The sequence below is a fragment of the Pyrus communis genome, chromosome 13, assembly GCF_963583255.1.
Source record: "Pyrus communis chromosome 13, drPyrComm1.1, whole genome shotgun sequence".
NCBI classification, from domain to species: domain Eukaryota; kingdom Viridiplantae; phylum Streptophyta; class Magnoliopsida; order Rosales; family Rosaceae; genus Pyrus; species Pyrus communis.
The window spans coordinates 7,127,074-7,138,783 of NC_084815.1; the positions used below are offsets into that span (position 1 = coordinate 7,127,074).

General features: G+C 36.6%; 2 protein-coding genes across 2 annotated transcripts; one reads left to right on the forward strand and one right to left on the reverse strand.

Annotated features, from left to right (window-relative positions):
• Positions 1–292: 292 nt before the first annotated feature.
• On the forward strand, positions 293–3,665 carry LOC137713082 (uncharacterized). The gene is made up of 4 exons (XM_068452334.1): positions 293–420; positions 953–976; positions 1,200–1,609; positions 3,327–3,665. The coding sequence occupies exons 3-4, from the start codon at positions 1,217–1,219 to the stop codon at positions 3,495–3,497; spliced, it is 564 nt and encodes a 187-aa protein (XP_068308435.1). The 5' UTR covers positions 293–420; positions 953–976; positions 1,200–1,216; the 3' UTR covers positions 3,498–3,665.
• Positions 3,666–9,955: 6,290 nt separating this feature from the next.
• LOC137712168 (putative CCR4-associated factor 1 homolog 8) lies at positions 9,956–10,975 on the reverse strand. The gene has a single exon (XM_068451294.1). It carries the CDS (start codon positions 10,973–10,975, stop codon positions 9,956–9,958), a length of 1,020 nt encoding a protein of 339 aa, XP_068307395.1.
• Positions 10,976–11,710: the final 735 nt, after the last annotated feature.

An 11,710-nucleotide genomic window follows, 5' to 3' on the forward strand; every position in this document is an offset into this window, starting at 1 on the left:
ACAAAAAGAATATATTTCACCTTTCTATGACATTTTCATTTAATGCATTTAATGACTTTCACCAAAGTTTACTTTGGTTAGCTTTCTTACATAAATACATGTGTGACATTCACACCACATTTCATAACAAAAATGATGTTTTTGAATTTTTAAAATTAACTTTGACTACTTTTTTTTTTCTTTTTTTTTTTTTTAAATATTTTTAACTGAGAAACGAAAATAGCATTCAAACAAATTATTTTTTTTTTTTCATTTTAAAGTAAAAACAAAATGTTTATAATAGTGTGCCTAAAAAAGGGGTGCCCATGCTAAGATTTCTATGTGATTAGCCCAATATACTCTAGGCCTCGTCTGGTACTCCGCGCTTTCAAGCGCTTCCTGGTTTGCGACCGAGCTCTGCTCACACACACACGCACTCAGGTGAACCTCTCCCTCTCCAGAGCTCTCTTTCTCTCTTCCACTCTCTCATCTGATTGCTCTCACTCTCTCACTGTCTCACTCAGTTATTTTATGGGTTAAAATCTGTTGGGGGTTTTTGTTTCATTTTAAGTTTTGATCATGATTTTTGTCAAGTTTGAGCTGTGATTTGGTGGGTATTTTTCTAGGGTTTCATATCAATTTAGGGTTTTTTCTTTTTGGGCTTTGAAAAGTTTCTAACATAATCAATTTTTAGTCAATTTGTTCCTTAATATGTATGAATGTGTACCAAATGTCATCAAATTTCTTACGAATTTGTGGCTAAAACCCTAAAACTCTTAGATTTCTGCTAATGAAATTAAGTTAATTAATCTGTTTATTAGCTATACTGTCATGTAGATTCTAGAATATTCAACATTCAGGTCATAAAGTTTGGATTTTTAAAGCAACTTCTGTCAGCTAATTACCTAAATTATTAGTTGATTTTTAATACCATCAAATGCATGCTTATAATAGGTTGTTCTTTATTCTGCAGGACTCAACAGCATTTCATTTGCAGGTTAGTCTCTTCATATATATATATATATATAATGATGAAGTGTTCCAATTTGATTTTATTTTCCCAGTTTGTTGCCCTTTTTTAAGTTGTATAATACAGTATTATACGTTTGAGCTGAAGAAATTGTGATTTCTTTTCATGTCTTTTGAACCATACCAAATACAGGCATATTTTAAAAAAATACATACAGATGTGTATTTTTAACTAACTATGCTCTCAACAGTGACAAAGCACACAAAAATGGCAACTACCTCTCGCTCATTGTACCGCACACTGTGCCTGCGGTCCTTCTCCACAAACACAAAGCCAACGCATCACAACAGCCACCAGCAGAACCACCAGTACACGGAACCCAATTCCTTCATTGGGTGTTGGGAGGCCCCCAAGGACCCCAAGGAGGCGGAAGCCAAGCTTACACAGCTCCGCCGAGACTACGCCAAGCAGGTCAAGGAGGTCCGCAAGGAGTACATCAAGGAGGTCGAGCTCATGAGGCTTGATAAGCTTCGCAAGGACGAGGCTCGTAAAGAAGCCCTTAGGCTCCAGAATGAGGAGCGCAAGAGGCTCAAGGCAGAGGCTGCAAAGGTCCGTGCCCAACAGCGCGAGGTTGCCGAGCAGGAGTTCCGGCAAACGCTGGTATGTGCAATCTGATTTTTCTCTGATTTTGATTTTGCTCCAGTGTTTGGTTTCTGAGAGAGTGTGAAATGGAAGGAATTTTATGGGTTTTGAATTGATTTTGAAATCTAGGATCGGGGTTTTGTTTTTAGGGGTTGTCATGTGCAAATGGGAGGGCAGAGTAGAATTTGAATTGGTTAAGTTTCAGAGAAAATATGAAAAAGGGAAAAGTAAATCATTTGAGTTTGGCTTTGAGTCAAAACATTATTCGGTGGGTTTGTGTTTGCTTCAAATTCAAATCTTCCCTTTTGTTTTGAACTTTTGATTATCAGTTTTGTGGATGGAAAGATGAAAAAAATGAGAACACTTGAATCCTTTGTTTTTTGGTTTTTCAGTTTGTTTTCTGGGAGAAGTTGGGAAGATTTAATAGGAGAAAAGCTAGACGATAGTTTTTTTTTCCTCGTTTTATTGAATTTAGAAGCAGATTAAGAAGATATGAAATTTGAGGGCAATAACTAATGGTCCTGTAGTTAGAAATTGGCATAGATTAATATGTTAGTGTCTTCTATTTATGTTGAGATGTTTACCCGTAAAAAGCATTAGAAAGTAAGACATTCATAATGGATCGATTTGTGCTGTTGTGCATCCAACTATTCGGACAGTACTTCAGTCTATTCATCGATAACGTGCATGGTGCATTCTGACCCTGATCTCAAAAAAAAGTTCATTACGTAAAAAGTAAAACCAGACATTGATTTGTATTCCTGGGAAACCTTGAGATAGTTTTAGGTTTAATTTCATGTTTCTATTTCTCCCCTGTTTTGTACTCTTTCATTTTCCTTTTAACAAATTGTTTCTTACGGAAGAAAAGAAAGCTTTTAAGAAGGTCCTCAGATTTTGAGTCCAAATCAATGTGTTTAACTTAGTGTTTGATTAGAACAATAGGCTGGTAGTCTATAAATGTTCAATGGTGAAATATGTTCTGCAAGAATTAATAAATTTCCTTGTTAAGCGTTGATCGAAATTTTCGTTTGGCATCTTAGAATGTTATCCGTTTAGTTTCCATTCCTGTACCAACTTAAACTTGAGAAAATGTTCATTGTCATTGATTTCATGAACTATAAAAAATATATTTGATACTGGTGTCTTCATATTTTTCGTTTGACAATCCGAGCTCATACTGTAATAACGTGAATAATGATGATTAACAAATTTTGGGTGAACTTAAATGTATCAATTGTCAGATTTCCTTGATCATTTAAAGAACATATAGTCATAGTGGTGTGTGGTAAAGTGGTGATTTCTTTGGGGTAGAAGGTGAAGTTGTCGTTTTCAGTTTCCTTGGTAGAGTTCTCCTTTTAGAGTGCACACGGGGTTCAAGGTTTTCCAACTCTCTCTCCTTGTGTAGTCAAGATTTCACCGCTTAAATGAAAAGATTAAGTGTATCAGTTGTGGATGCAACTTCCTTTGATGTAGTTTTGGTAGGGACATGTGGGATCTGTTCTTTGTTAAGCACGCAAGTTTTGAATATCTAATGTAAATTCACATGATTAATTGCGGCATGCAAATCTACCTTGGCGGGTTACATAAATAAATGACAATTTTGTACTTGATTGAAATCCAATCAATGTCGTCGAGAGGAAGGAAAGAGAACTGGTTATTTTTTCTTTTCTTGTTCGACACTGCTTCTATGTTTCTTTCACTTGTCTTACGTGTTTTGATTTGTCTTAACGCACAGTTGAAAGAAAGAGCAGAGAAGCTTGAGAATTGGAAGATGAAGGAAAAACTGAAAAAAGAGATGAAAAAAGACGAGAAAGAACTTCTGCGACACAAGAGTTCCATGTGGATCGATGAACAAGAACTGGAAAAGAAGATTTTAGAAGCCATCGTTGATACCACACCCCTTTGAGTCTATTTCATTTCCAAATTGTCCAAGCGCTGCCATCTTGTAGTTTCACAGTATAGACGATATTCGGGACTCGGTATGTTTTGTACCGAGTCCCCATTTTTGACAAAATTTGTATGCTTATGCTCAAAACTTTGGAAGGTACTTAATAATATCTGAAAGGATTGTGATCGCGATGGCTTCTATGGTAATGCCATTGAGAAAAATTTGCTCGAATGGTCGTCTCTCGGTTTTGAATATCGAATCAGGGTTAGAGTTGATATTACGTACGATGCTGAAAGATTAAAGATTGAACAAAGAATATGAAAATCTAGTTATATTTCATCCGAAGATTACTTGCCTGTAATCACAGTTTATACATATGCACGCCACACCTTAGGTTCTCAACGAAACTCAGAAAAATAGAAAACCTGTAACAAAAGTTCACAAAAAGTCTTCAGCATTGTTCTTCTCTGGAAAATGATAATCAGTGTTCGTGTCTGCAAACTCCATCTCCTGCTGCCGTCATTACTTGCGTTCGTGGTACCTTGCCATCTCTTCTTCATTGCGAATTGCCTGTGACTTCTCATTACATCATTAACAAAAGACATCTCCTGTTATTTCAATCAAAAGACTTTTCGCGTTTGACCTACATTTGGTTAAAGAGCCACAATGTTTTAAAAAATTAAAAAGAGCCAGAATGCAGAGTGTAATACATTTAACAAGCAACGCTATTTAACAAGAAAAAAGAATGCAACATACCCAAGAAATAATCGCACTTCCTGAATAACCGAGCTTGCAAATACTACATATCCAGAAGCTATTCTCATACACAACTATCAGCGACCTTTTCACAATATGCTACAAGCACAGAATGCTTGGCTAGTACTTGACATGAATATTTCGCAGTTTCGCAGTAAAGCATTGCAGTACCTTAAAACATCACCTTATGTTTTTTGATAAATTCAACCACGAATATTTTTTTTTTTACAAGATGATTGAACTTAGATGAGTGGCAGTAGGGAAGCAAACCTTGATACTCGGAGTATGCATAAATGGTAAATTGAAAAATAAAAACTGTGATACTTGCCTGCTGGTCTGTCTCCTGCAAACACATTACATCAAAATCTTCCCTTTTGTGGAGCTGCAAAGCAAAATATCCTTCTTACTTCAGTAATGCACTTAAACCATTGAAATTCCAAAATATAAGCTTAACAAATTTAGCATCCCTAGTAAGCAGTATAAGCTTCATGTTTCTTGGATTATAAGGAAGGAAACCAATCTTTCTGAGGTTTCGAGGGCGCAAAAACCATCCATGGTTCAGATGCATTATCATCAGTTTGACATTGGTAATAATAATTTCTGAAGACACTGTCCTCCAAGTCTATAAAAGCTTCTCCCCTAGACATATAACAATGGTACAAGTAGAACCAGTCATCTTCATTATGTTTAACCTAGACCGGAAAAAATATGAATGGACACTCAATTATGAGAATCCACTGAATTCACAGCACCTGAAAGGCTGAAACCTCACCGGATTCAATTGACAGCTTCTCCTTCTTCGTGGCACCCTTGTTCTCCTAGAAAAGTTCTCGTAACTGACGAATGTTTTAACCTTAAAATGACAGGTTTTGACTTTTCTAGCTCCTGAATTAAAATGAAAGCGCTCATACAACAACAACAAAGCCTTTTCCCATTAAGTGGGGTCGGCTATATGAATCCTAAAACGCCATTGCGCTCAGTTTTGTGTCACGTCTTCCGTTAGATCCAAGTACTGTTTTCTTAGAGTCTCTTCCAAAGTCCTTCTAAGTCTTCCTCTAACCCTTCAGCCCTGAACCTCTGTCCCGTAATCGCATCTTCTAACCAGAGCATGAGTAGGCTTCGTTTCACATGTCCAAACCACCGTAACCGATTTTCTCTCATCTTTCCCTCAATTTCAGCTACTCCTACTTTACCTCGGATATCCTCATTCCTAATCTTATCCTTTCTCGTGTGCCCACACATCCAACGAAGCATTCTCATCTCCGCTACACCCATTTTATGTACGTGTTGATGCTTCTAAAATGAAAGCGCTCATAAGCATTTAAAATTGCTTCATGCATTGAATGAATCAATCAAAGAGTATTTGTCGCCCAATAGAAGGGAAAATGTGAGTACACTTACTGTCATGTAACTGCTGAGAGATGATCCTACTCCGTACTCCTCTTTTACTAAAAAAGAAAACATAATTCTTAGTCAACAAGGCATCTTTAATACTACATCCTCGAAATAGGCTGCAAATGGCTTAAAATTATTTACCAGCTTCTCAAACCATCTCCAGAATTAGGAACATATCCACTGAATCAAACTCTTCTCTTACAACCTGCCCCTCACTATCATGATTGGTATGCAAGGGCCATGTATGACTGAACATGGCTTCATCTGTCAAAGGACAAAAGCCAATTTAAATGGCACTATAAAAGCAAAAATGAATAGTGGCATTTAAATAAAGAAGCAATTGATAGTAAGGATGGATATAATTAATCGTAACCATATCATTCTTAGTAATAAGCAAAGTCATTGCTTGAAACATTTCCAAACTGGAATAAGGCTAAACTAGCTACCCTCAATTTTGATGCAGATATATCATTCATTAGCTACCCTCAAAATCACATTCCCTTTAAAATGTTCTTGAACTTCCTAGAGACCAGATTTCATTAGACTTATCAGCTTCCATCAATTTTTTTGGTTCACTATTGGGCTGGAACCTACATTTTGTTAAAAAAATTCACACAAATAAATAGGTGATCAAAACTAAACATTAAGTGGAGATAACAGTAAAGATCCACAATACAGGCATAAATCAAGACTGTCATACGTTATAACAAACAGAAATAATAAAAGCCCAACTTTCTGAAGTCATGAAATAACTTCCTTCAAGAAGAAAGAATGCAACATACCTGAGAAATAATCGCAGTCCCTGAATAACCAACACTAAGTGTCCAGAAGCAATTCTCATGGCCATCTATCGGACACCTTTTCATCTTCAACATCATTCTCCTAGTACCAAACATATTAAATTTTCACAGAATGTGCTATAATAAAGAAGGGTTCAAAACTCGTCGCATAGTTAATTTCAGAAGGACAAAGGTCGTCAGATTTATCTTGGTTGTACCAACTAGAAAGAAATATTTTATATCACCTGCTCACATATCACTATAATTATCCAAAGTTTTGAATAGAATAAATCTTCGAAAGAGCGGATTGCAGACCTCAAACATGCACAGTACGATCCAACTACCTAAGACTTCAAAGTAGGGAATGCTTACTAGTAATTGGCATACATTACACTGAAGGGTCACCTTCTATTTCTTGTATAAATTCCACCAAGGAATTCCTTTTTAATATAAATTGATCAAAATTATTTAAGTGTGAGTAGCAAAGCAACATTGAAACATGGAATATACATAAAAGAGAGATTGAAATAAATACAAACAATTGACCTCTGTTTACTAACAAAAATGGAATCCTATTCTTAGAGAAGCGTTTATGAGAATAAACTTTCAAGCCTTAGATTCAATCAATGCTCAGCATGAAAATTCATCCAAAGATTACTTGCCTGTAATCACAGTTTATACATATGCACGCCACATCTTAGGATCTCAATAAAAAAATAGAAACCCTTAGCAAAAGTTCACAAGGAGAATATGTAAACAATTAATTTCAGCCAAGCCTTAAAAGTCTTCATCAACCTTCTTCTCTGGTAAATGACAATCAGTGTTCGTGTCTGCAACTCGAATTCCTGCTCCCATCACTACTTGTGCTCGTGCTACCTTCCATTGCCAACTCTTCTTCATTGCAAACTGTCTGATTTCTCATTACAGCAATAACAAACGACATCCCCCGCCATTTCAATCAAAAGACATTTTGCATTTGATTCTACATTTGGTTAAAGCATTTTCACAAAAATGAACTTTACAGGACATTAAAGAGCCACAATGCTTTACCCAAAAAAAAAAAAGCACAATGCTGAGTGTTGTACATTTAACAAGCAACGATAGTTAAATGCTTGATTTCTTAAACACACGTAACTGCCAGTAAGAAAAAAGAATGCAACATACCCGATAAATAACCGCACTTCCTGAATAACCGAGCTTGCAAATACTATATATCCAGAAGCTATTCTCATGGATAACTATCAGCAACCTTTTCATAATATGCTATAAGAAAGATGGGCTCAAAACATGTCTTGTAGTCAATCTCAGAAGGACTCTAATGTCATAAGGTTGTCCTAGCTAGAAAGAAATATTCTATATCAGCTCTAAAACACACAAATGAGGATATTCCCATTTCAAATATTCTAAATCTTTGAAATTGTGGCTGCTACCATAGAACAGGGGCCAAAACAAAAATATATACCTCATACAACAAACTTGCATGGTATCTTCCAACTACCTAAGAGTTCAAAGTAGGGAATGCTTACTAGTAACTGGCATGCATTACACTGAAAGCTCACTTTCTATTTCTTGTATAATTCCACCAAGGAATTCTTTTTTCATATAAATTGATCATAATTATATAAGTGCGAGTAGCAAAGCAACCTTAAAACATGGGTTATACATTGAAGAGGGATTGAATAAACACAAAAATTTGACCTTTGTTTAGCCACAAAAATTGAATCCTATTCTTAGGTCAGCGTTCTTGATAATGAACTTTTAAGCGTTAGATTCAATCAATGCTCAACATGTAAAAGGGCAAAGTATTTCAGAAGCCAAAGGGTCAGTTATTTCTTTGTCAATCACCGAACAGGATATGATATCAGAGTAATAAAAAGTAATTGCAGAATATCAATTTGTCGACTGTATTATCAGCAAGAATTTTATCTTTAAAAAGGAAATAAGAACTAAAATCCTTGCCTGTAGTTTGGACTATTGCAAACACCTGCATCATAATCTTTCCTTTGGGAAAGCTGCTTCAAGCCAGAGACAAGCTCACGTTTACGAACTTGGCAGAGATCCCAAAGTTCCTGGCAGTAAATTTAAAGTTTCAAACCATTATAAGACATTGTGTAAACATAGCATTTACAACTCAAAGCCACCATTTCATATTGGTCAATACCATATACTTGATAAAAGGAACAGTCTGATTTGACTGACAAAAAATTAGGACTTGGAATGTTTACCTCAGGGTTGTTCTGAATTGCTGAACTGTCATTACCTTGACTCATGTCGGTCATACTTGACACTCTACATCTCAAACTCATTGCTTTCGACACATTCTTCCTGAAAAATTCAATCAAATAATAACAAAGTATTTGCAAATTACCCACAAAAAATGATGAATAAAATCAGTGCAGATGCCGTAGAGACATGACAAATATAGGTATAACCAAGAAAATAGGTTTATGAGGAGTTGACCTGGTTGTACGCACCAGCTCCCATTGATCCTTTGAACATCTTTGTTGTAATTGAAATCGATATGAGTCATTAAGGGACCGCTTGGGTTTTGCTCACAATCTAAAAGAGAGACCAATGCTCCTCCACTTCTCGAATTCCTTGGAGCTACTGTGAAGCCACCGATGTTATTCTGGTCATCAATCACTAATGTAGCTGAAATTGCTATAAAATTGAAACCTTGATACATGGTTGTACATAAAAGTACACTACATGATCACCTTTTTATTTTTTAATAAATCTACCAAAGAATTTTGTTTTCTTATATAATGCCCAAAATTACATTAAGTGACAGTAGCGAAGAAACTTGATACACGGTTGTCCATAAAAGAGAGATTGGACAGAGGTTATCCAGCATTATTTGCTAAAAAGAACTCATTCTTGTTAATAGGCGAGCCTTCTTGAGAATGAACTTTAAGCCTTAGATAGCCCATCATGTTAAAACACAAAAAATAAAAGAAGCAATTTGTTCCATTTCTTCACAATAAAAGGGAATAGTTTTCAGAAGCCAAATAGTGAGTTATTTCTTTGCCAATCACAGGTCAAGATATGATGTCGGAATAATAAAACATGATTGCAGAACAACAAGACGTTAACTGTATTATTGACAAGAACTTAAGCTTTGTGAAGAACAACAAAAACTAAAATACTGTTTGGTCTAATGCAAACACAACACATCAAAATCTTCACAAAGCTTAAATTCAACATGGGAAAACTGGAAAGTAGAGATTCCATGAAAATAAACATTCGATGATCCAAATATCAAAAGATAGAACACATTACAAAGGGTAGTGGCAAAGTGAAAATAAACATAAAAACAATAATTACTTAAAACAGAAAGTGCTGCATAAGAAAATAACTGACTGAAACAGCTTCTATTCTATAGAATTTTCATTAATTGAATGAATGAATTAATCATGTATGAACAATTAGACGAGTGTTACAAAAAATGACATCATATGAACTAGTTTACATTTGACTAATCTAACCAAAACATATATACCTATTCTAACTAACAGAGACATTATCACATTATATGCATCATCAAATTCACATGTGAATCTGATAGTGGGGAGGGGCTTGAGGCAAGGCATGAAAAGGAATGCACATAGGCCTATGCATAAACATCGGAGCTGGAGAAGGATATGGATAGAGCATAGGCGAAGCCTGGTGATGGCTCTGGAAGGACTGATCACGGGAGGAGTAGGAGGAGCGGCGGGCGAGAATGACAGGTCTAGTGGGTACAACAGGGACAAGGATAACCTGACCAGGAGGAGCTCTAACCCTGTGTACAGAAGAAGCACAAATCTTTGGACTTAACCCATATAGAAACCCCTCATACATCCCTGGCTTCAACCCAAACTGAGCCCTCATCTTCACAAATGCATCAGCCGTTAACAAACTATCGGAACCCGCTTGGTGGGCATCGCCATAACGCTGCACTCGGAGGATTTTCGCCATCCTCTCGAGCCCAATTTCGCCCCCAAGCAGGCCCTGGTAGAATTTGGCCATAAATTTCAGGTCACAAACCCTCTCAAATAGATTTCCCGCCATCGCGGCGAACTCGGTAGGTGAGCTCGGCATGGCCTTCCGAGTCATGAGCTTCATCACATAGGCCGAGTCATAGAGGCCGTGGAAGCTCACCCATAAGAGGCGCCCTCTGTGCATCCGCAAAACCTCAGCAAAACCCTCCTTGAAAACCTCCGGGTCGATTCCGAATTTCCCAAATTTCTCGAGATCCAAGCCGTTGGCTTTGAGAAGGGCAATGGAATCGGCGACGTGCGGGTCGGTTTCCTCGTCAAAACCCCGGAAATTGAACTCCCAGGTGCCCCCGATGTTGCCGAGATCGTCGAAGAGGGTGATACCCAATTGGATGAGTTTGAGGGAATCGACGTTAAAGCGGAGATCTTGGTAGCGGAGAGCGTCGGAAGCACTTCTGGGTGTGTTGCGGAGAAATCCGGGAAACTCCGTGTCGAAGGAGACGATGGGGAAGTGGGTGAGAAAGCGATCGACTGCGGCGATTTCCTGTGCAAAATTGTCGGCCCAAACGGCCGTGAATCTGTTGGTCATCTCTTTCACAACAAATCAACTGCTCTGTGTAGCGATGAATGATGAAGAATCAATGGAGGTCGGAGAAGAAAGAAGAGGGAGAGATTCAAATTTCAAACGGTCACTTTTTCTCTGTGATATTTGCTACTTTTCGTTTTTCAAGTTTCTAATTTTCTCACTGCGCTCCAATTGCAGTATGTATAGATTCGTTTTTTTTTTTTTATTATTATTATTATTTTTTAATTATTTGGGTTCCGCAAGCACATGTTACCGTTTTCCCTCCAATTTGAATACTTGGCGTCAAATTGGCGCTTTTAGTTCTGTGTTAAATTACTAGTATACCCTTGTTAACAATTCAATTCCGTTTAACTTAAAGTAACAATTAGAATTGGGTTGTTTACTTTTAATATTAAAAGACTTATTTGTTTTAAATTGATTATTTAGACCTTGAATATTTTTTAAATAAGATTTTGTTCTTTAGACACGCCACACTAGCCCATCGTTGACATAATTCAAAAGAATTTGATATGTTGAAATAGTTCTGGTATTACGAGTACATGATCGAGCATGTACTTGTAATACATGGTCGAGCATTTTATGTAGTTCTAATATTAAGAAATTTATATGTTTGATATTTCACCGGTACATGATGGAGCATGAAGAACTTGTATATATGTAGAATATGCATATACTTCAAAATTATTTTATTTTATTTTTCTAATCTTTGTGAACCATAGAATTATCCTCTCATGCTCT

Coding starts and splice junctions, on each gene's coding strand:
- LOC137713082 (XM_068452334.1), top strand. CDS start 1,217: ATGGCAACTACCTCTCGCTCATTGTACCGCACACTGTGCCTGCGGTCC. Junction 1,610..3,326: donor AGGAGTTCCGGCAAACGCTG/GTATGTGCAATC, acceptor CTTAACGCACAG/TTGAAAGAAAGAGCAGAGAA.
- LOC137712168 (XM_068451294.1), bottom strand. CDS start 10,975: ATGACCAACAGATTCACGGCCGTTTGGGCCGACAATTTTGCACAGGAA.